Raw genomic sequence first — 22,746 nt, 5'->3', positions numbered from 1 at the left:
TCTTTATGTACTGGTTGCACAAGATTATAAAAATGATTTGGATTCTCAGCTATGTTCTGTATAGCTGAGGCATTACATTCCATTCATACCTTATTTTTTTAAAAAAGATAAACGTTGTTATTGTTATTTTATAACAGGTGTTTAAGCTGTTGTATTTCAAGGAATCTTGTGGTTTTTGAGTATTTTTTAAAAGCAAGTAAAAATTTTCAAAAAATAAGGAAATCTTCAACATTGTAATAAAAGCAAGTAGATTGTTTTTTAGATTATATGGTCTACATAAATTAGAATTAATTTTTTTAAAAAAATATATATTTTATTGATTTTTTACAGAGAGAAAGGGAGAGAGAGAGAGAGCCAGAAACATCAATGAGAGCGAAACATCGATCAGCTGCCTCCTGCACATCTCCCACTGGGGATATGCCCACAACCCAGGTACATGCCCTTGACCGGAATCGCACCTGGGACCCTTCAGTCCGCAGGCCGACGCTCTATCCACTGAGCCAAACCGGTTTCGGCATAGAATTAAATTTTTAATATGAAATATATCAGAGATAAAACATGTTAAGAATAATAGTAAACATTCTTTTTTTTTTCTCAAGATAACATTAAGTTTTTTTTTTATTGCTTAAAGTATTACAAAGGCTATTACATATGTGTCCATTTTTTCCCCCCGCCCTGTAAACATTCATTTAACTGCAACCTAGTCTAAGAAATAAAATATCTCCAATATAGCTGAAGCATCTTCTATATCACTTCTTTTCCTTTTCTTTTTTTTAAATATGTTTTTATTGTTTTCAGAGAGGGAGGGAGAGAAATATCAATGACTACAGGGCCGGTGCACAAAATTGTGCATGGGTAGGTTCCCTAGGCCTGGCTGGTGATCAGGACTGATTGGGGCCTTCCTTCCCCTGGCTGCTGGCTGCTGGCCGGGGCCTCCCTTCATTCCACGCTGCTCTCTGGTGGTCAGTGCACGTCATAGCGAGCGGTCAAAAACCTGGTTGGTTGAAATCCTGAGGGGACAATTTGCATATTAGCTTTTTATATAGGATGAGAGAGAATCATTGATTGGTTGCATCCTGTACGGCCCCCACTGGTAATCAAGCCCACAACCAGGGCATGTGCCCTGACCAGGAATTGTACCATGACCTCCTGGTTCATAGGTCAACGCTCAACCACTGAGCCAAGCCGTTAGGGCTGTTCTCTGTCACTTTGTCCCTGATCATATTCCCCTCCCTCCCAGAGGTGCCACTGTGTTGGATTTGATCTTTTTCTTTCACATTCATATTCGTATTCTCTTGCTGCATTTTATATTTCTAAAGAATAGGTTCTTTTACATGTTTTAAAAAGCTTTATAAATGTTGCTGTATATCTTTCTGCAACTTGTTTTTGTGCAAGATTAATTTATATAAGGGTAGTTTATATAGCCAACATTATGGCCAACATTTGTTAGTGCTTATTATGTACCAGGCACTGTGCTAAGAATTTCACATGTATTCTCAGATGAGAAAATGGAAGTTCTGAGAGGTTAAGCCATTTACTCAAGGACACAGTTAATAAGTGATAGAGCTGGAATTCAAATCCAGGTAATTTTACTCCAAGGTCATAATTTTAAAAAATAATAAGGGTCATTGAATAAGGATAAAGGTCCACAATCCTTTATTTCAGTTCTGAAATCCAAAAAACTCTGAAAACCAAGAGTTCTTTATAATTCTCTTGGTGTTGAATTCAGATGTGACCAGACATAAGCCTGTTAATATTTATTTCTCTCTTTTGCTGTGAATATTCATATGTGTTGTAGAATGATTGTTTGATAATGAAACTGCTGCCCCAGACATGGTGGACCAGTTATGACATATAGTATATACACTTTCTAAAATTTAGAAAACTCTGAATTCTGCCTTAAACTGCATTTCACTTAAGTAAAGTATATGACACATTTATTCCGTATTGAAGTTCATTTTGTTGATTCCTTGTAGAGATCTGCTTGACAGTATTCATCTGTGAGGGAGACTACACTTGATTTATAGAGAATGATACTTTTAAAATTAACAAACTGAAAGTAGGGTGATATGAAAGGTGTTCATCAAATACTTGTTCGAATGGATTTTTAGAGGTAATTCTGTGCCTTTATTTTTTAGTTGATAGAACAGAGGCTTAGAGAAGTCAGATGGTTTTCCCTGAGTTGCTTGGATGACAATGATAGTTGATTATTTGGATCTTTCTTTTATTGTTTTGGCTCTAATATTTATTTTAAGTATGTTCTTTTCTTTAATGAGATTTCCATGGTTTATAGAAACTGTTTGAGGAATACATCATGATACTAAGATGATGTATTGGAAAGATAAGAACTTTGACCTACCATTCAAAAATCTTCATTCAAGTCCTGGCCAGAATGGCTTGGTTGAAGCATCGTCCTGTATACAGAAAGGTTGTGGGTTCCATTCCTGATCAGGGCACATACCTAGGTTGTGGTTCATCCCGACTATGAGAAGGCAACTGATTGATGTTTCTCTCTCACATCGATGTTTCTTTTTCTCTCTCTTCCCCTCTCTGTAAAGCAGTGGTTCTCAACCTTCTGGCCCTTTAAATACAGTTCCTCATGTTGTGACCCAACCATAAAATTATTTTCGTTGCTACTTCATAACTCTAATGTTGCTACTGTTATGAATTGTAATGTAAATATCTGATATGCAGGATGGTCTTAGGCGACCCCTGCGAAAGGGTTGTTTGACCGCCAAAGGGATCGCAACCCACAGGTTGACATCTGCTGCTCTAAAGTCAGTAAGTATGTCCTTGAGTGAGGATTAAAAAAACAAAACACCACGCTATATTCAAAATATAAAACCAGCCATGGCCAGTTTGGCTCAATGGATAGAGCATCGGCCTACAGACTGAAGGGTCCTGGGTTTGAGTCTGGACAGGGGCACATACCCGGGTTGCAGGCTTAATCCCCAGTGGAGAGCAGCTGATCAGTGGTTCTCTCTTATCATTGATGTTTCTCACTTTCTCTCCCTCTCCCTTCCTCTCTGAAATCAATAAAGAAATATATTTTTAAAATATCCTATATAATAAAAGGCTAATATGCCCTCGACTGGGAGTTCAGGCATTTGACCAAGGGGCCGATTGGGGGTGGGGCAGGTGGGCCGGCCGAACCCCACCTGTGCATGAATTCATGCACTAGAGTGTGTGTATATATAAAACCATAATTTCCAGGTTTTTTTTTTAAATTGATTTTTTACAGAGAGGAAGGGAGAGGGATAGAGAGTTAGAAACATCGATCAGCTGCCTCCTGCACACCTCCTACTGGGGATGTGCCCACAACCAAGGTATGTGCCCTTGACCCAAATCGAACCTGGGACCTTTCAGTCTGCAGGCCAACGCTCTATCCACTGAGCCAAACTGGCTAGGGCAATATGTAACTTTTTGAGATATTTTCTTTCACTGGGCATAATGCCTTAGAGCTGTGCTTCTTGTGTGTAGAAATATTTTGTTCCATTTTATTTACTACCTTTTTCTCCCCATTTTTTGGCAATTATGAACAGGTGCTTTAAACATTCATGAATAGGATTTTTGTGAACAAGTTTTCTAGGATAAATTCCTAGGTGTGAGATTACTGGGTCATATGGTAAGCATATAAGTTTTAAATTCATAAGAAATTGCCAAATTTATTTCCAGAGTAGCAGAACCATTTTTCATCCCCACTAGCAATATATGAGAGTTCCAGTTGCTCTGTCCTCCCCAGCGCTTGTTATTTTTGCCATCCTAATAGGTGTACAGAGGTATCTTATTATGGTTTAACTAGGGGCCCGGTGCACGAAATTCGTGCACTGGGTGTGTGTGTGGGGGGGAGTGTCCCTCAGCCCAGCCTGCCCCCTCTCACATACTGGGAGCCCTCAGGCGTTGACCCCCATCACCCTCCAATCGCAGGATCGGCCCCTTGCCCAGGCCTGACGCCTCTGGCTGAGGCGTCTGGCCCAGGCAGCGGGGACCCACAGCTGCAGCGGCCCCACGATCGTGGGCTCCGCTTTAGGCCCAGGCAAGGGACCCCTAGCTCCCGGGACTGCCAGCTTCGACAGTGCCCAGCTCCCATTGCTGGCTCCACCCCTACTTCCTGCTATCACTGGCCAGGGCGGCAAAGGCGCCTGATTCTCCGATCATGGCTGGGGGGCAGGGCAAAGGCGGCCCTGGGGCTGCCTTTGCCCTGCCCCCCAGCTCTTAGCTCCCCCCTGGGTTTCCGATCACTGTCAGTGGCAGGGGGCTTCTTCCTGCTTTCCCTTTCGCCTCCCTGCATTGTCCCTACATATGCAAATTAACCGCCATCTTGTTGGCAGTTAATTTGCATATAGCCCTGATTAGCCAATGAAAAGGGTATCATCGTATGCCAATTACCATTTTTCTCTTTTATTAGTATAGATGTGCATTTCTCCACATTAGTAGAGCACCTTTTCAAATATGCTTACTTATCATTCTTATGCCCCGTTGGTGAAGTGTGTTTTAGTCTTTTGTCCATTAAAAAAATTTGCATTTTGAGAGTTTCTTTTATATTTGGGATAGAAATCCTTGCTGATATTTAGGGCTGTAACCCATTTTGAATTAATTAAAAAAAATTTATTATCCCGCTATGGCCGGTATGGCTCAGTTGGATGGAGCGTTGTCCCATGCACCGAAAGGTCATGCCTTCCATTCTCTGTTAGGACACATACCCAAGTTGTGAGTTCAATCCCTACTTGGGGCATGTACAGGAATGCAGCTGATTGATATTTCTCTCTTCTTCTCTCTCTAAAAACCCATAAAAAGATATCCTTGTGTGAGGGTTAGAAAAAACAACAACGTAGCCCTAGTTGGTTTAGCTCAGTGGAGAGAGAGTCAGTCTGTGGACTGAAAGGTCCCTGGTTTGATTCCAGTCTATGGCCCATGCCCGGGTTGCAGGCTCCATCCCCAGTAATGGGTGTGTAGGAGGTAGCCAATCAATGATTTTCTCTCATCATTGATGTTTCTATCTCTCTTCCTCTCTGAAAGCAATAAAAAATATATTTAAAAAAAAAACCATAAAAAAACTCAAAATTTTTTGTATCCTATTTTCTTACTAAAATAATTGTATTTTTTAGTTTACAGTTGACATACAGTATTATATTAGTTTCAGGTGTACAACATAGTGATTAGACACTTGTATAACTTACGAAGTGGTCACTCCCAATAGATCTAGTACCCAGCTGACACCCTACATAGTTATTACAATATTATTGACTATGCTGTACTTTATATCCCCATGAGTATTCTATAACTACCAATTTGTCTTAATCCTTTTGCCTTTTTCATCCAGCCTCCCCCCGCCCAACTCCCAATCTGGCTACTGTCAAAATGTTCTCTGTATCTGTGAGTCTGTTTCTGTTCTGCTTGTTTGTTTATTTTTGTTTTTTTAGATTCTACATATAAGGGAATTATATATGGCATTTGTCTTTCTCTTTGTGACTTATTTCATTCAGCAAATTACCCTCTATGTTCACTCATGTTGTTGTAGATGGCAAGATTTTATTCTTTTTTATTATGGCTGAGTCATATTCCATTGTATATATACACCACTTCCTTATCCATTCATTCATTGATGGACACTTAAGTTGCTTCTGTTACTGGAAAGGGGACCTGGCCCAGATTGGGTCTACCTAGGGCTAGCCAGTAGTGTGTGGGTTCTTGACTTTGTGCAGGAAAAATTTTACAACACAAGTCCACGTGACAATGAGGGAACATTTATTAAAGCTGGGTTCAGTAAAACAAGGAAGGGCTTAGAAGAAGCAACAGGAGAGCCTCGGCTGGGCTGCCTTGGCTCTCTGGGAAGTCAGAGAAAAGGGGGCCTTGGGGACAGGTTCAGGGAATTAGCTTGGGATGAGCTGCCCCTGCACATTGCTCCCCTGGTTGCAAGCCTCGTGGGGTCCTCTAGAGTTGAGGAGATGCATGATTGTGAGCGAAGAAGAGAGGGAAGAAGGGAAAGGAAATGGCAGGGGCTGTTCCCCATAGGGAGAGGGCTTGTTGGATCCTTTTTCATGAGGCTTTTCTTTCTTGCAGGCTGGAATTTTATGGGAGATCTCAGGGGAGGGTTTCAGTAGAACATTCATCAGTTTTTTAGGTGTGCTCCTTCAGGGTAGTGGTCTCCATTAATTGGTCTGTCAGACCAGGGATCGTTAGTCATTACAACTGGTCCTGCTGCTTTTCTGGGTCTGAAGCTGAAATACAATTGAGGCCTAGATGTTATTTCTAGGAAGGTGACCTTCTGTATCTGCTGTAAATTACTCCCTCTGCCAGTTTGTTCAGCTCTCTGTCTCAGTTTCCTTATTCCACTTGTCCTGGCTTACGGCCTGTCTCACTTCCATATCTTGGCTATTATAATTAAAGCTGCAATGAACATATGGATAGAGATGATTTTTTGAATTAGTGTTTTGGGTTTCTTCAGATAAACACCCAGAAGTAGAGTTGCTGGGTCCTTCTTTGTCTCTTGTTATAGCCTTTGTTTTAAAGTCTATTTTGTCTGGTATAAATATTGCTACCCCAGCCTTTTTTTTTCTTTTACATCTTTATGAAATATCTTTTTCCATTCCTTTACTTTTAGTTGGTGTGTCTTTCTATCTTGTGAGTTTCTTGTAGATAGCATATGTAAGGGTCTTGCTTTGTTATCCATTCAGCCACTGCATATCTTTTGATTGCAGCATTTAGCCCATTTACATTTAAGGTAATTATTAATAGATATGTAGTTATTACCATTTTTTCACTCATATATTTAATCTTTTTTTTTCTTTCTCCTTAAACCCTTTAACATTTCTTATAATACTGGTTTGGTGGTGATGAACTACTAGCTTTTTCTTGTCTGGGAAGTTCTTTATCTTTCCTTTTATTCTAAATCAGCAGTCGCCAACCTTTCAGACCTCACAGACCACCAGTGGTCTGTGGACCACTATCGGTTGGCGACCGCTGTATAGCTTTGCTGTGAGAGTAATCTTAATTGTAGGTCCTTTGAATATTTCATGCCAATCCCTTCTGGCCTGCAACAACATTTTTGTTTAGAAGTCAGCTGAAAGTTTCCTGAAGCTCCCTGGTAGGTAACTGTTTTTCTCTTGCTGCTTTTAACCAGTTAACTGCCACAATATTTTGAATTTAATTAAAAAAGGTCCGCCGTTTGCGTCTATAGATGCTTATGGTGTACAAATGGTTAAGATTCTCTTTGTCTTTAATCTTTAGCATTTTAATTCTGATGTGTCTTGGTGTGGACCTCTTTGGGTTTATCTTGTTTGGGACTCTGAGCTTCCTGGACTTGTATGTCTGTTTCCTTCACCAGGTTAGGGAAGTTTTCCATCATTATTTTTTCAAATAGGTTTTCAATTTCTTGCTCTTTCTCTTCTCCTGGCACTCCATGATGGGAATGTTGATACGCTTGAAGTTGTACCAGAGCAGAGCCTCCTTACACTGTCCTCATCCCCTCCCTCCAACCCCCCTGGATTATTTTTTCTTTTTGTTGTTCTGATTGGGTGTTTTCTGCTACCTTATATTCTAAATCGCTTATTCAGCCCTCTGCTTCATCTAATATACTGTTGATTCTCTCTAATGTATTCTTCATTTCAGTTAAATTGTAGTCTTCATTTCTCACTGATTCTTTTTATGATTTCTATATATTTGTTACGCTGTTGAAGTTCTCTCTTAGTTCCTTGAGCATCCTTATGACTATTGTTTTGAACTCGGTATCAGGTAGGTTGCTTGCCTTCATTTCACTTAATTCTTTTCCTGGAGATTTCTCCTGGATTTTGTTTGTTTTGTTTTGTTTTTATTTTTTTAAATATATTTTATTGATTTTTTACAGAGAGGAAGGGAGAGAGAGTTAGAAACATCGATGAGAGAGAAACATCGATCAGCTGCCTCCTGTACACTCCCCACTGGGGATGAGCCCGCAACCAAGGTACATGCCCTTGACAGGAATCGAACCTGGGACCCTTCAGTCCGCAGGCTGACGCTCTATCCACTGAGCCAAACCAGTTAGGGCTGTTTGTTTTGTTTTTAATTTGGGGTATGTTTCTTTGTCTCCCCATTTGGGCTGCTTCCCTGTGCTTGTTTCTATGTATTAAGCAGAGCTGTTACCTCTCCTGGTCTGGTAGAGTGGCCTTATGTAGTAGGTGTCCTGTGGGGCCCAGGGTGCAGTCTCCTTAGTCACTTGAACTGGATGCTCCAGTTGTATCCCTTTTGTAGGTTGTGTGTGCCCTCCTGTTGTAGTTGAACCTTGATGGCTATATGGAGGGATTGACTCCCAGGCTGATTGGTTGTAAGGATTAGCTGTGACTGCAGTGGAGGAACTATTGTGTGGGGCCTGATCCTAGGTAGCAGGATTTGCTTTAGCTGCTCTGGTGCCTGCTGAGCCTGCCCTTTGAGTGTGTCATTTGTGGGGTCCTCGGGAGTTGCTCTGGCAGGGTCTGAAGCTGGCCACCAGGGGCGTTGGTTCTGGGGCCTCTTGGGAGGTGCAGGCCAAGGTCAGCTACTGCCTTATCCTGCCCATTGCCACCTGGTACCTGGTATGAGCTACAAAGTGATCTGTAGATGGTTGCCACTTGTCCTGGGCTTGGAGTTACCTGGGAGAGGCTAAGCTGTGAACTGAGGCAGGATGCTGCTTGTTTGGGATTTGTGAACCTTTGAGAGATTTTAGGAAAGCCCATAGCATGAGCCAAGACAGGCTATTTGTATGGAAAAGCCACTGGAAATGGGCTAGATGGGCCTTCCAGTTGGGTTGGTCAGGTCTCAGGGAATCACCAGGGCAGGCAAAAGAGTGTTAGCTAGTTTGAAGAAAACTGGGATATGGTGCCAGCCTGTGCCTGCAGGGGGAGGGCTCATCAAAGGAACAATGGCTTTTGCCAGCATTTTTGTCTGGGAGAAAGCTGTCCCTCCATCCCTTGCCCTGAAGCCAGATTATTCGAGCTCCTGTTGAGAGAGTGAGTGAGTTTGTCAGCATGTGAGTGTTGGCTCTAACAGGAACACTTGGGATTCCAGCAGCCCTCTGTTTTAGTCAGCCATAATCTCTGCTGGTTTTCACAGTTATGAGAACTTCTCTTCCCAGCACTGGACGCCTGGGCTGGGGAGCCTAACATGAGGTTGGGACACCTCACCCCTCAGAGGGGATTTCTGAAGCAGAGACAACTCTCCCAGTTTTTAACGGCCATATGTAGGTGTGGGACCAAACTAATCTGTGCCTGTGCCCCTCCTATCAGTCCCAGTGCAGCTTCTTCTGTATATCCTTAGTGATAGGACTTCTTTTCATGTGCACTTCAGACAGTTTTCAATGATGGTGGTTTTGTAGTTTGGTTGTAATTTTGAAGTGCTCCTGGGAGGAGTTGAGTACAGCATTTACCTACACCCATCTGACTGGAAGTCCTAAATTAATTTTTTTGTATTATGTGAGATTAGGGTCCAGGGTTAATTCCCCCTCCCCTCCATATAGATACCCATCTGTGCTAGCACCATTTGTTCAAAGACTACCTTTCTCCTAATGAATAACCTTGGGGCCCCTTTGTTGAAAACCATTTAGCATACTTGTGTGGGTTTATTCCCAGACTTTCTGTTTTGCTTCATTAGTCTCTATTTTTTACTTTTAAAATATTTTTATTGATTTCAGAGAAGAAGGGAGAGGGAGAGAGAGATAGAAACATCAATGAGAGAGAATCATTGATTGGCTGTCTGCTGCATGACCCCTACTGAGGATTGAGCCCGTAACCCAGCATATGCCCTGACTGGGAATTGAAACCATGACCTTCTGGTTTATAAGTTGACACTCAATCACTGAGCCACTCTGGCTGGGCTCTAATTCTATCTTTAAATTTAGTTACACATTGTCCTGATTGCTGTAGCTATGTAGTATTTCTTGAAATTAGCTTAAGTTTTCCAACTTCTTTTTTTCAAATGATTGTTTTGGCTATTGTAGATTCTTTTTAAATTTTTTTACTTTTAAAAATACTCATGAGAATATGACACTAATAGTCTTCTGAGATTGTTTTATTATTTTTCTTAACACATTTTCTTTTTTTTAAAAAGAAAATATATTTTATTGATTTTTTTACTGAGAGGAAGGGAGAGCGATAGAGAGAAACATCTATCAGCTGCCTCCTACACACCTCCTACTGGGGATGTGCCTGCAACCAAGGTACATGCTCTTGACCGGAATCGAACCTGGGACCTTTCAGTCTGCAGGCCGACGCTCTATCCATTGAGCCAAACCGGTTAGGGCTCTCAACACATTTTCAAAGAGTATCCAAATACTCTGAGAAGATTGCCATTTCTTGGAAAGATGATTTAACTTGACAATTGGTGTTTTCAACTTAACAAAATGTCTCATTTTGGTGAGTTGTGCTTTTTTTTTTTTTTTTAAATATGTTTTATTGATTTTTTACAGAGAGGAAGGGAGAGGGATAGAGAGTTAGAAACATTGATGAGAAAGAAACATTGATCAGCTGCCTCTTGCACACTCTCTACTGGGTATGTGCCAGCAACCCAGGTACATGCCCTTGACCGGAATCGAACCTGGCACCCTTGAATCCGCAGGCCAACGTTCTATCCACTGAGCCAAACCGGTTAGGGCGAGTTGTGCTTTGATTATGATTTTATTCAGTATTCATCTGATACTTTGTTGAACTATGTTGAGTTTAACAACAACTAAGCAGAAAATATCTGTTTTCTCTAAGATTAGGTCATAAACTGTTCTTTATTACTTTAATGATTGAGTAAAGATTTGGGTTGAGTTCCTAAGATATTTTGATATTAGTGATGGACTTTACATATTAGTGTATCCTATGTTTTTAACATCTTCAGTTTGTATTTTTTCCAGGAATTAACTGAGTTGAGGGGTTTGTATATAATAGTTGCTTTGTATCACTGGACTAGCAAGGCTTGAATTTTTAAATTTATTTTTTTGTAAGAGAACATTTATTTGGTAAATCATAGAGGTAGAAGAAGTAATTCCTAGAAGAAATGGGCTTAGGAAACAAGTGATAGAGGTAAAGGAAGGGCCCTTGGAGCTTGGGAGTGAGGAAGCTAATGGTAATGTGCCTGGGGCAGAGAGGGGGAAGAGAAAGGGAAAAGTTCGGCTTGCTCTGGGGAGGGAGAGCCGAGGCTTGAATTCTTAAAAATCAGAAATTTATTTGGAAAGTTGTGTGAATGGTTTTAGTAGTAAAAATATGTGAACATCTTTAATGTCTTTTCATATCCAGAGGATGCCAGCCCCCATCAGATTGCGGGAGCTGATCCGGACCATCCGGACAGCTCGGACCCAAGCTGAAGAACGAGAAATGATCCAGAAAGAATGTGCTGCAATCCGGTCATCTTTTAGAGAAGAAGACAATACATACCGGTGTCGGAATGTGGCAAAATTACTATATATGCACATGCTGGGCTATCCTGCTCACTTTGGACAGGTAGGCTGGGCTGAGATCACATCTAGCAAGGGTACTCTTGTTTGAATGACAGTAACTCAGAGACTCAATCTTTTCCTACCAGGGAGGATAGGATACTTTTGGAAGTCTCTAGTATGATCACTGTGGAACTGAGGGTGGAATTGAGAGAGAAAGCTGCAGACCTAGAAAGGTGTGATATTGCCATCAGTTGTCCTTTCCATTGGGAATCTCTCATATTCTAATGTGGATTAGAATATGTTTTGATGGTAGCAGCTAGCTTCCTAAAAATTGACCAGGATTAACCAGTAGATTGTGATTGTTCTGTGAGAGGGCCTGGACTATGATGAATATTTAAGAAAAATTTGCTAAATGTGTCCTTAATTATTTTCTCTCTGAACCATATTATGAAAAGGAACTCCCATGACAGATGTTTTTAAATAAATAAAAGAAATTAGGTGGTTACCAAATAATGGCATTAAAGATTTTGTCCTAATTACCTCATGCTTTCTTTGATTGCTACAACCACTATGCAGGTCTGCCTCCTGAGCCTCTCTCACACACAAATGCATATTGATATAGCCAGTCTCAGTTTTGAGCATGATAGTCTTCATTATAACTTCTTTCTTCTTTCCAGAGAAGGATACAGTGGGCTGCTTTGGAATTCTTATTAGTGCTATTAAATTTTTTTTTGTTAATTCTCACCTGAGGATATTTTTCCATTGATTTTTTTTTTTTTTGAGAGAGTGGAAGTAGATAAGGGGGAGAGAGAAAGTCAGAGAGAGAGAAACATTGATGTGAGAGAGACTCATTGATTGGTTGCTTCCTGAACGGGCCCCTACTGGGGCTGGGGAACCTGCAAATGAGGTACGTGACCTTGGCTGGGAATCAAACCTGTGACCCTCCGGTGTGCGGGCTGATGTTCTAACCATTGAATCACACTGGCCAGGGCAATGCTATTAAATTTTATTTCACTTAATTTAAGAATTGTATTTTATGCTATGTAGTCTTTTTTTTTTTTTAAAGCATCTTAGACTGTCTTATTTTAATTTTTTTTTTTTTTTTATTGATTTCAGAGAGGAAGGAAGAGGGAGAGAGAGATAGAAACATCCATGATGAGAGAGAATCATGGATCGGCTGCCTCCTGCAAGTCCCCCACTGGGGATCGAGCCCACAACCCAGGCATGTGCCCTTGACCAGAATCGAACCTGGGACCTTTCAGTTCGCAGGCCGATGCTCTATCCATTGAGCCAAACTGGCTAGGGCGCTACGTAGTCTTTTTAAGGAAAAGAATGCAAAATTAAAAGAGAATGTGCAACACTAGCTAGAAGGAGAAAAGTACTTTCCATATTTCCATTATTCAAAGATAACTGTTATTGTTTTGATATGTGTAATGTATTAGGAAACACGACCACCAGTTTACTAGTATCTCCTAGAAGCAGTTTCCCCCAATCCTGAGTTAAAACAAAAAATAGTAATGGGATTGAATCTTACTAGAGTGACTTGGGTTAGTTTTATGCTCATCTTGGGGTCAGGGAATGAGATCAGCCTCTCTAGAAATACATGATTGAGAGTGGAAGAGCATTACTTCACCAAAGGAAAATTGAGGTGTTAATAGCAGAGGAAAGGAGGACCAGATACTAGACAGGCAGAAGGAGCAGTGTTCTCCTATGAGCAAAAATGTTACATGCTTTTAACACATCAAAAATTGATTTGGGCCGAAGCCGGTTTTGCTCAGTGGATAGAGTGTCGGCCTGCGGACTGAAGGGTCCCGGGTTCGATTCCGGTCAAGGGCGTGTACCTGGGTTGCGGGCATATCCCCAGTGGGGAATGTGCAGGAGGCAGCTGATCGATGTTTCTCTCTCATTGATGTTTCTGGCTCTCTATCTCTCTCCCTTTCTCTCTGTAAAAAATCAATAAAATATATTTAAAAAAAAATTGATTCAGGTAGTTATCCATATGGTGCATGACAGTTAATATAAAGCAAACATGTTCATATATTCTTTGTAGTTTATTCTAAGTAGACACATTAGGTTAGATTTACAGAAATCTGATATGCTGTACTATAAAAGTCCTCCACTCAGAGATAACCACTGTTAACACCTTGGATACAGTAGATTTACATACTCCCAAGGGAGTTCTTTGAAGACAGACTCTTAAAATCATAGGATAGATTTAAGACGTAGATGATATTTTACTTTGTAAAACAGCTCTCTCTATATATTTCTAGAATTTACTTCTGTACTAGTAACATGGTATATGCTCTTTAGGTGGCATTTTTGGGTGTTTTGGAGTTTAATTGTTTGATAAAACATTTACTTCTTAGGTAGAAAGAGTTAATGATATTCAAGGGTAATTGTACTAAATTTTGGTACAAAAAATAAAGATTTTTCTGAGTGGGAATATGAATCATAATTTTAAATCCCTTATTCTGTTTCCTTTATTTGAATAATTATGGCTTTTTGCATATCAGTAATTTGGTACCCCACCCACAGGAATTTCCTTTATAAAGTACCCATAAAAAGGTTCCTATCTGGAGTCTCTCACTTGCATGTATGAATCACAGTGTCATTTTCATTTAATTATGTGTAACAAGAGTCACTTTTTAACTGCATTTTATTTGTAAGAACTACATAATGAACCTGCTGTTCATTATTATGATAGCCACTAGCTGTGTAGCCATTGGTCTTTTGAAATGTGGCTAGTTCAACTGAGGCAAACGTTAAAGGAAAATAAATTTTGGGGGGAGGGTACTTGATGCAGTTATTGGAAAGGTTTAAAATATGTTGTAGACAACTTGGGCATGTGAACCTTACTTCATCAATTGTAAATTTTATGAAATACGGCTCAAATATTTTTGATAGATATGTAGTGTACAAATTGAGGTATACTATTAGTGTAAAATGCATACTGTAATTGAAGCCTTAGTATAAAAGATGTAAAATATCTTAATAATTTTTATGTTGATTTTATGTTGAAATCATTTTTATGTTGATTATATGTTGAACTATTTTAGCTATATTGGGTTAAATAAAATATGATTAACACTAATTTACCTGTTTCTTTTTACTTTTTACTGCAGTATTTAGAATGATGCTGTCCAATAGAAATAAAATATGACCCAACATGTAATTTAAACATTCCTAGTAGCCACATTTTAAAAAGTCTTATTTAAAATTTACAACAAAATCTACGAAGTAGGTAATATCTTCATATTATAGGTGAGGGAAAGTGAAATTCAGTTTACGTGACTTGTTTAAATTCACAGAGCTAGTAAATATTAGGGAGGGGATTAGAATTCAACCTTGTATAATTTTAAAACCTATTCAGTCTTTGGTTTAATTTAAATCTATAAATAGCTATTTGCATCAAGTTTATTAATGAGCTATTTATTGAATTATTTTAGTCCTGCCTTGCTATACAAAGGATTTGAGATGGCATATGTTACCAGCATCTATTTAAAGTAGAACAAGGGTAGTAGAAAGTAAGAGTTGGGAGAAGGAAGAATGCAGAGCACAAGGCCAGTGTAGTTGCTGTTGGCAAGTCAGCTAAGGCAAGAAACAAAATCATTCAGTTATGTGTGATTTACCAGAATTTAAGAGCTCAGCTGCAGGAACCAGACTGCCTGGATGTGAGTTCTGGCTTTATTACTTTACTGTGTTATTTTTAGCAAGATCCTTAACCTTTCCTGTTTCAGTTGCCTCATCTGTAAAATGGGAACAATCCTAAAAACTACATTGTATGGTTATTATGAAGATTAAGTAAATAAGTGTTAAATATGTATGTGTTGTACATAAAAAGTCAAATATTATTCAGTTTACAATTTCCTCAAGGACAGCAAAATTTTTTGAAAAAGCACTGAATTCTAGTAGAGATTTTCTTACGTGTGTCTTTTGTTCAGTAGTCTCTTAGAAATGTGAGAGACAGTATTCTCAACATTTTTACAATAAAAGCAGTGATAGATTTCTTATAAGGTTTGTAGCCTTTCGTGCTAGCTTAAACACAACCCAGAAATAAAGTAGAGTGGCTAAAGAAGTTGGTAGAGTTCAGGAGTGAAAACAGTGGCTCAGGGGCCATATTCTTTCATAAATGTATTTTGTTTGTTTTGCACAATACTTAAAAATGTTTTGAATTTTCTGCCAATATCCTGTATAATAAAAGCCTAAAATGCAAATAGACTGAAGGGTGGAACAACCAGCCGAGTGACCGGTTGCTATGACGTGCACTGACCACCAGAGGGCAGACGCTCAATGCAGGAGCTGCCCCCAGCCTGCAGGCCCCAACTGGCGGTGGCAGGGAGCAGGGCCGGCAAGCGGGTGGCACCAGGCCAGCCAAGGCAGGTGCCAGCACGGTCCACTGGTTGCCCCACCGGTCGTCCCGCAGAGGGAGGCGACCAGCGGCAGCAGGGGGGAGGGCCTACGAGTGGGCGGCGCCAGGGCGGCCAAGGTGGGTGTGAACAGGGGCCCCGATCACCCTGCCGGTTGCCCCACAGAAAAGCCCTGATCGCCAGCCAGGCCTAGGGACCCTACCTGTGCACAAATTTTGTGCACCGGGCCTCTAGTATAAAAACAAAGGAACTTCTTGTAGAAATCTGGATTTCTAGTTTCTCTCTCTCTCTTTTTTTTTAATACATTTTATTGATTTTTTACAGAGAGGAAGGGAGAGATAGAGAGTTAGAAACATCGATGAGAGAGAAACATTGATCAGCTGCCTGCACATCTCCTACTGGGGATGTGCCCGCAACCCAGGTATATGCCCTTAACCGGAATCGAACCCGGGACCTTTCAGTCCGCAGGCTGACGCTCTATCCACTGAGCCAAACTGGTTTCGGCTTTAGTTTCTCTTAGAAAATCAGAGGATTTGACAATGCTGGATCCATATTTGCACATGGCAGTAGTAGGCTGGTGACCTTCTTCTCCATGCTGGGCATGCATTCTCTGTTATTTCCCAGTTCATACCTGGCCTGCTATACCCAATTGCCTGTCTACAGTAGTCTTCCCTTCTGTCAATATACCATAGCACTCCACAGCCTTAGGTTCTCTGAAGTTCTTCATACACCTCTTTGGTGAAATTTATTCATAGGTTCCTTGGAACTCTTCTTTTGCAGATAGCATCCTTAAACATTAATTATTGATGTAGATATATAGAAGTAGAATTGATTTTTTTGTTTGTTTCGTTAATCCTTACCTGAGGATATTTTTCCATTGATTTTTAGAAAGAGTGGAAGGGAAGGGGAGAGATAGAGAAATATCGATATGAGAGAGAGACATCCATTATCCATTGGTTGCCTCCTGCATCGAACCTGAAAACGAGGTATATGCCCTTGACTGGAATCAAACCTGGGACCCTTCAGTTTGCAGGCTGATGCTCTATCCACTGAGCCAAAAGTTAGGGTTGATTTTCATCTACTTAACAACATAACAATGGCAGTTCCCTTCCTTTTTCATCTTTAAACATTTTATTTTTTCTTATGTTCTACTGTATGTACATGTGATACAATATTGAAAAGAAGCAGCGATAATAGGCATTCTTGTCTTGAGCACACTTAAGCCCAGATTTTAGTCTCTAAATAATACCATTTTACTCTAAAAAGTCTAATGCCCTTTGGAAAGATGGCTGATCCCAAACCTGGGGCAGGAAATGTACAAAATAAGCTTGAACCATATTACTATGCCATAAAGCAAGAAAGACTACAGAGATTATGTTAGAAGTATTCAGTAGCCACCAGAATGAGAAAATTTGAATATTAGGAATAATGATTGCTATTGAAACCAAGTACGTGTATATCAGTGAGTTCATAATAATTAACAGAAAATTAGCCATGCCTATGAACCAATAGGTTATGGTTTGATTTGTGGTTGGAGCCACATGCCTGTGTTGTGGGCTCGATCCCCAGTATGGGGCGTGCAGGAGGCAGCCAGTCATTCTCTCTAGGCAGAGAATGATTGATTCTCTCTCATCATTGATGTTTCTATCTCTACCTCCTCTCCCTTCCTCTAAGAAAGCAATAAAAAAATATATTTTAAAAAAGGATACATTTTGAAAAAAATTTAATGGGTCATCTTTGGAAGATAGTAGGAAATCCACTCATTATTTTTGAAAACTGGTAAATAAAAGGAAAGAAACAAACATTGATCCTGCTTTTCCTTACCAGTATTCCTCCTGAAGGAGCTATTGGTAAACCAATGGTATATGTAGAGAAGTTGTTTCTTAAAGGACTAGTCCAGCTGATAAATGAAGAAAGAATGAAAGAATTATATTGCCATTTTGTAATCCCTGATGATATCACTGCTGCTACTGTCTCAAAAAAGAGACAACCACCAGAAATAATTATATGCCTTCTGATGAAAGTTCATACCACCACCTATGAAGTGTATTTGCTAAATCAAAACAAAACCTGAAAAACTTGAGTCTGATCATGCCTCCTTGTCTGTTTTAAAGAGACATTTATAAGAGTACTAGAGGCTCGGTACAAAAATTTGTGCACTGGTGGGGGTGGGGAGGTGTCCCTCAACCCCACTTGTGCCCTCTCACAGTCTGGGACCCCTCGGGAGATAACCACCTGCTGGCTTAGGCCCGCTCCCCAGATAGCACACAGCAGGCCCGATCCCTTGGTGCCTGCCCTGCCTCCCCGGGTCACGAACACGGCAGGGCCGATCTGGGGGTTGGGGCGCTGCCCTGGGTCGGGTCCCACATGGGATGCCTGGGCAGGATGGCTGATTGCTGCTGCCCCGCCCGGCCACCCTGGGTTGGGTCGCACTTGGATGCCGCTGCCCCGGGTCGCAGATAGCAGGCAGGGCAGGCAGGATGGTGCTGTCCCACCCTGCCTGCAGTATGCAAATTAGCTGCCATCTTTGTTGATGGTTAATTTTCATATCGTGCTGATTACCCAATGGGAGGTGTAGCGAAGGTACGGTCAATTACCATGTTTGTCTATTATTAGATAGGATTCCTTGCAGCATTGTTTCTTATAGGGATACATTGGGAACAATCCACAAAAAGAATAGGTTAAGTTGTGGTGTATTCATAAGTGGAACAATGAATACTAATATGAGTGAATTGGAGCTTCTTGTCTGGATGTAATACTCAAAGCTGTTGAGTGAAAGCAACAAGAATATGATCTGATAGTTACATAAAGTTTAAAATATTCAAAAACAATTGTCTTTACTGTACATGTATAGTAAGGACATGCAGCATGGCAAAGATGAACAAAACTTTTGAGTTTTGATTAGTCCTGGGGTGGAGAGAAGGGAAAAGGGATTGAGTGCTTCAATTAAATTTGTAATATTAAAATATTTTAAATTAAATAAATAGGCCATAAAGATTTGGTAAAGCTTGGTGGGTCAATGAGTGTTTGAATTTGTTTTTTGTTTTGTTTTTTCTTTTCTTCTGTCATAAGGGTGAAAAAACAGGTTCTTAGTCTATATAGAGTTTATGTTGCCAGGTTATAGCTTCTTCTTCAAAAGGGTGTGTGTGTGTGAGAATTAGAAAGTTATTTCTGAGTATTAAAATGAAATAAAGGTAACTTTAAAAAAGACCTATCAGTTGCAGATCCATTAATGTTTATAGTACTTTAATTGCATCTTTTCATCAAGATGATTTGTTCACATCATAAAACCCCCAAGTGTTACATTGAAAAGCAAATGTATATGTGCATTGACCTTGTGGGAAATTGTCCTAGAAGCTAACAAAATGGGTTTAGCTTTTTTCTTAAGGGTAAATAGATTAAATGTTGGTAAAAGTCAGTGTTTGTACTTTCTTCAGAAAAATGGAACAAGGCCAGAAACCTGGTAAAGTTCTCTTTTTAAAAATTGCTTTGACATTCAAAGAAAATTGGAACATTGAGTCATATAGAATAACTTGGTAAACATTAAATTGTCAGACTCTACCTCAAATCTACACCAGATTATCCTGGGGGTGACTTACATTTCAAAACTCTCCCAGGTGATTTTGATCAGTCAGTTTTGGGAACCACTTCTTAAGGCACTGTATTTGTTGCAAAGGGGGCTGATAACTTCAGTTTTTTCGGTTTGTTGCTAAGGCTGCCTGGAATGCTTCTGGGGGAAAAAATTTGAGGCCACTTGGAGGATCAGCTGGAGAGAATTAGGCAAGGAGTGGAGAATGTTAGGGCTGTCTTCCACAATGTGGCTTCCTTATCTTAGTGATAAGGAAACCTGAGGCTTGTTGAAATAATTTAGCTAGAAATAGGATTAGGGTGGCACAGCCCCTAACTTAGATTAGTTTCTTTTCTATTCCAGTATGTATTAAATACAGAGAAAGGAATCTTTCTCTGATGTTTTCTTACTGTTTTTAACCTGAATTCGGTGCCCTTCCCTAGTCATTTTCACAGTAACTTGTGCATAACTGTCATAGAATATATGTCATATTTTATGATACATATCCAACTATTGGTCTTGTGTCCTTCTGGGTATCAGTGACAATGTCGAACATACTGGTGTATGTACAACAGGAGTTTACTAAATTAAAGCAAAACCACAGCGTTCCAAAACAATTGGAAAGTAAATATTAAAAAAATCAGTGAGTAGCAAAGAATTATTACAGTCAGCCCTTTGGGATTAAAGGTGGGGTAGAGGGAGAAGGTTGCTGTGGAAAAGCAAGTGTATTAGAGTGTTGTTGACAGGGAGAAATTGATAGTAGGTGAAGAATACAAAACAAACGTCAGCAAGAAAAAGCATAGCCATCCTGGGGATTAGAGATAAGGAATGAACATCCTTCTTAAGCTGTTAGAGTATCACAACTATAATAGGATAGCACAATTGTTCATAATGAACATAAGTTATCTTAAAAAAACTGATTGTTTCCATTTACTGAGTTGTATTTTTATAAGATTCTGGTCTTAAACTTTCAAAGTCTTTTTCAAAAAGATTCCAAGACACAAATGCTTTTTTATTGTTTTTTGAAATATATGTTGTTCAAATTTGGAAGGGGTACACATGATTTCCCTAAGTTGTTTTATTTTCCCTTTTAAATTATAATATGAATTTTTCTAACCATAAGTTAGATATAAGTTCACTTTATCCTGCAGTTTCAATTTTTTCCCTCCTAGTCCAATTTTATTTATCTCTTTGGAATAGATAATGATAGTTCACTGATGATGAAAACTGCTTTCTACTCTCTTCTAATCACTTAGTTTACCTCTTTTTTTTTTTTGTTAATCCTCACCTGAGGATAATTTTTCCATTGATTTTTATTTTTATTTATTTATTTATTTATTTATTTATTTATTTTTTAAAAAATATATTTTATTGATCCTTCACAGAGAAGAAGGGAGAGAGAGAGAGAGTTAGAAACATCGATGAGAGAGAAACACCGATCAGCTGCCTCCTGCACACCTCCCACTGGGGATGTGCCCGCAACCCAGGCACACGCCCCCGACCGGAACCGAACCCGGGACTCTTCAGTCCGCAGGCTGACGCTCCATCCACTGAGCCAAACGGTTTTGGCATTGATTTTTAGATAGAGTGGGAGGGAGGGGAGGGGGAGAGAGAGAGAGAGAGAGAGAGAGAGAGAGAGAGAACCTGGCTCCCGAATGCACTCCTCCCCCCTCCCCCCACCAGGCCTGGGATGGAACCTGCAAGCCAAGTATATGCCCTTGACAAAGCCGATGCCCTAACCACCTAGCAACACCAGCTAAGGCTAGTTTCCCTTTTTATAGGCATTTGTTGGCATTTATTTCTTGGCTCCCCTTCCAGAGATATTTTATACATCTTCAGGGAATGGATATATATGTTCTCGCCACCTCCCGTTTAAAATAAATATTGTCACATACTGTTTACACTGTTTTATTAATCTGTCATGAAGATTAGCCCATATCCTATGTAATTAAACCCTAATATACAAATTGACCGAACAGCGGAATGACTGGTCACTATGACGTTCACTGACCATCGGGGGCAGCTCCTGCATTAAGTGTCTGCACCGCCGCCCCCCCTCCCCCCCCAGAGGGAGGCGACCGGCAGAGGCGATCAGGGGGCGGGCCTGGTCAGTGGGCAGTGCCAGACCACCAGCCAAGGCAGGTGCCAGTGGGGGCCCCCGATTGCCCCGCCTGCTGGTCGCCCCACAGATGGCCCTGATCGCCAGCTAGGCCTAGGGACCCTACCCTATATATTGGGAACAGTTTCTTAGATTTAAAAATTAAAACCTGGCAAGGCTACTCTAACACTGAAAAAACAGGATGATGCGGCAATGACATGCATGGACTCTGGCTTGCACATTTTGTGGTCAGCCCTGATTCTGACAGTTATAACTGTATGACAAAGCCAATTACTTAACTTCTCTCTGCTTCAGTTTTCCCACCCATAAGATGGGGGAAATGTTACTACTGCCTCAGAAGGATCATGTTATGTACTACTTTTTATAATCAGGGCAAAAAAATGTAGCTGCCCATACAACACCAAGATACCTTTCACCTGTATGAAAAGTATGATCACTGGTGCATGCAGTGTCCTGGATTGCGAGAGGGATGTCCGACTGCCGGTTTAGGCCTATAAACCAGCAGTCAGACATCCCCCGAGGGGTCCTGGCCTGTGCCCTCTCGCTGAGGGACTTACCCCACTTCTCCTCTTTCCCCCTCCCCCATGCACGAATTTCATGCACCAGGCCTCTAGTTACCATGTAAGAAGCTTCCTCATTTTCTTTTTCCAGTTGTTTTTTGACATGCTTGTGATAGTATATCCAGCTTAGTATTTCATTATATGTATGAATCAATTTGTTAAATGGATGCCTTATTAATGGACATTTATTTCTAATTTTACTGTTTAAAATAATACTACAGTTGAATAATATCCATTATTTTACACATGTGTGAGTGAATTGTAGTATAAGTTTCTAAAAGTGCAGTTGTTGAGTCAAAGGGTATGCGTATTTAGATAGGCCAGATCTTTCTTATTACAGTTTGGGTCAGTTTATACTCTTATCATTAATGCCTTTGCACTCTTGTGACAATTTTTTGTCTTTGTTAATACAGTAGGTTAAAAGTATCTCAGTATGGATTTGATTTGCATTTCTTTTCTTTTTTTTAATATATTTTATTGATTTTTTACAGAGAGGAAGGGAGAGAGGTAGAGAGTTAGAAACATCGATGAGAGAGAAACATCGATCAGCTGCCTCCTGCACATCTCCTACTGGGGATGTGCCCGCAACCCAGGTACATGCCCTTGACCGGAATCGAACCTAGGACCTTTCAGTCCGCAGGCCGATGCTCTATCCACTGAGCCAAACCGGTTTCGGCTGCATTTCTTTTTTTGTAATAATTTCATTAAGGCATTTAAAAATATATATTTTTTTATTGATTTCAGAAAGGAAGGGAGAGGGA

The 22,746-nt window shown here is 40.3% G+C and overlaps 1 protein-coding gene across 3 annotated transcripts in view; it reads left to right on the top strand.

Moving 5' to 3' along the window:
- Nucleotides 1-22,746, top strand: part of AP1G1 (adaptor related protein complex 1 subunit gamma 1) — an 85,734-nt gene that overhangs the window by 17,136 nt on the left and 45,852 nt on the right. For 2 of the 3 annotated variants that reach the window (XM_059667508.1, XM_059667509.1), the window contains exon 2: nt 11,232-11,435. In XM_059667508.1, the coding sequence (XP_059523491.1) occupies nt 11,235-11,435 (201 nt within the window). In that variant the 5' untranslated portion in view covers nt 11,232-11,234. Of the gene's footprint in view, nt 1-11,213; nt 11,436-22,746 lie in introns of those variants that run through there. The other variant, XM_059667507.1, reaches the window with a different exon arrangement.

This window comes from Myotis daubentonii, chromosome 15, assembly GCF_963259705.1.
Source record: "Myotis daubentonii chromosome 15, mMyoDau2.1, whole genome shotgun sequence".
In the NCBI taxonomy this organism is placed as follows: Eukaryota; Metazoa; Chordata; class Mammalia; order Chiroptera; family Vespertilionidae; genus Myotis; species Myotis daubentonii.
Note: the sequence above shows the minus strand (reverse complement) of the source record. Positions and strands in the feature narration are given on the sequence as shown.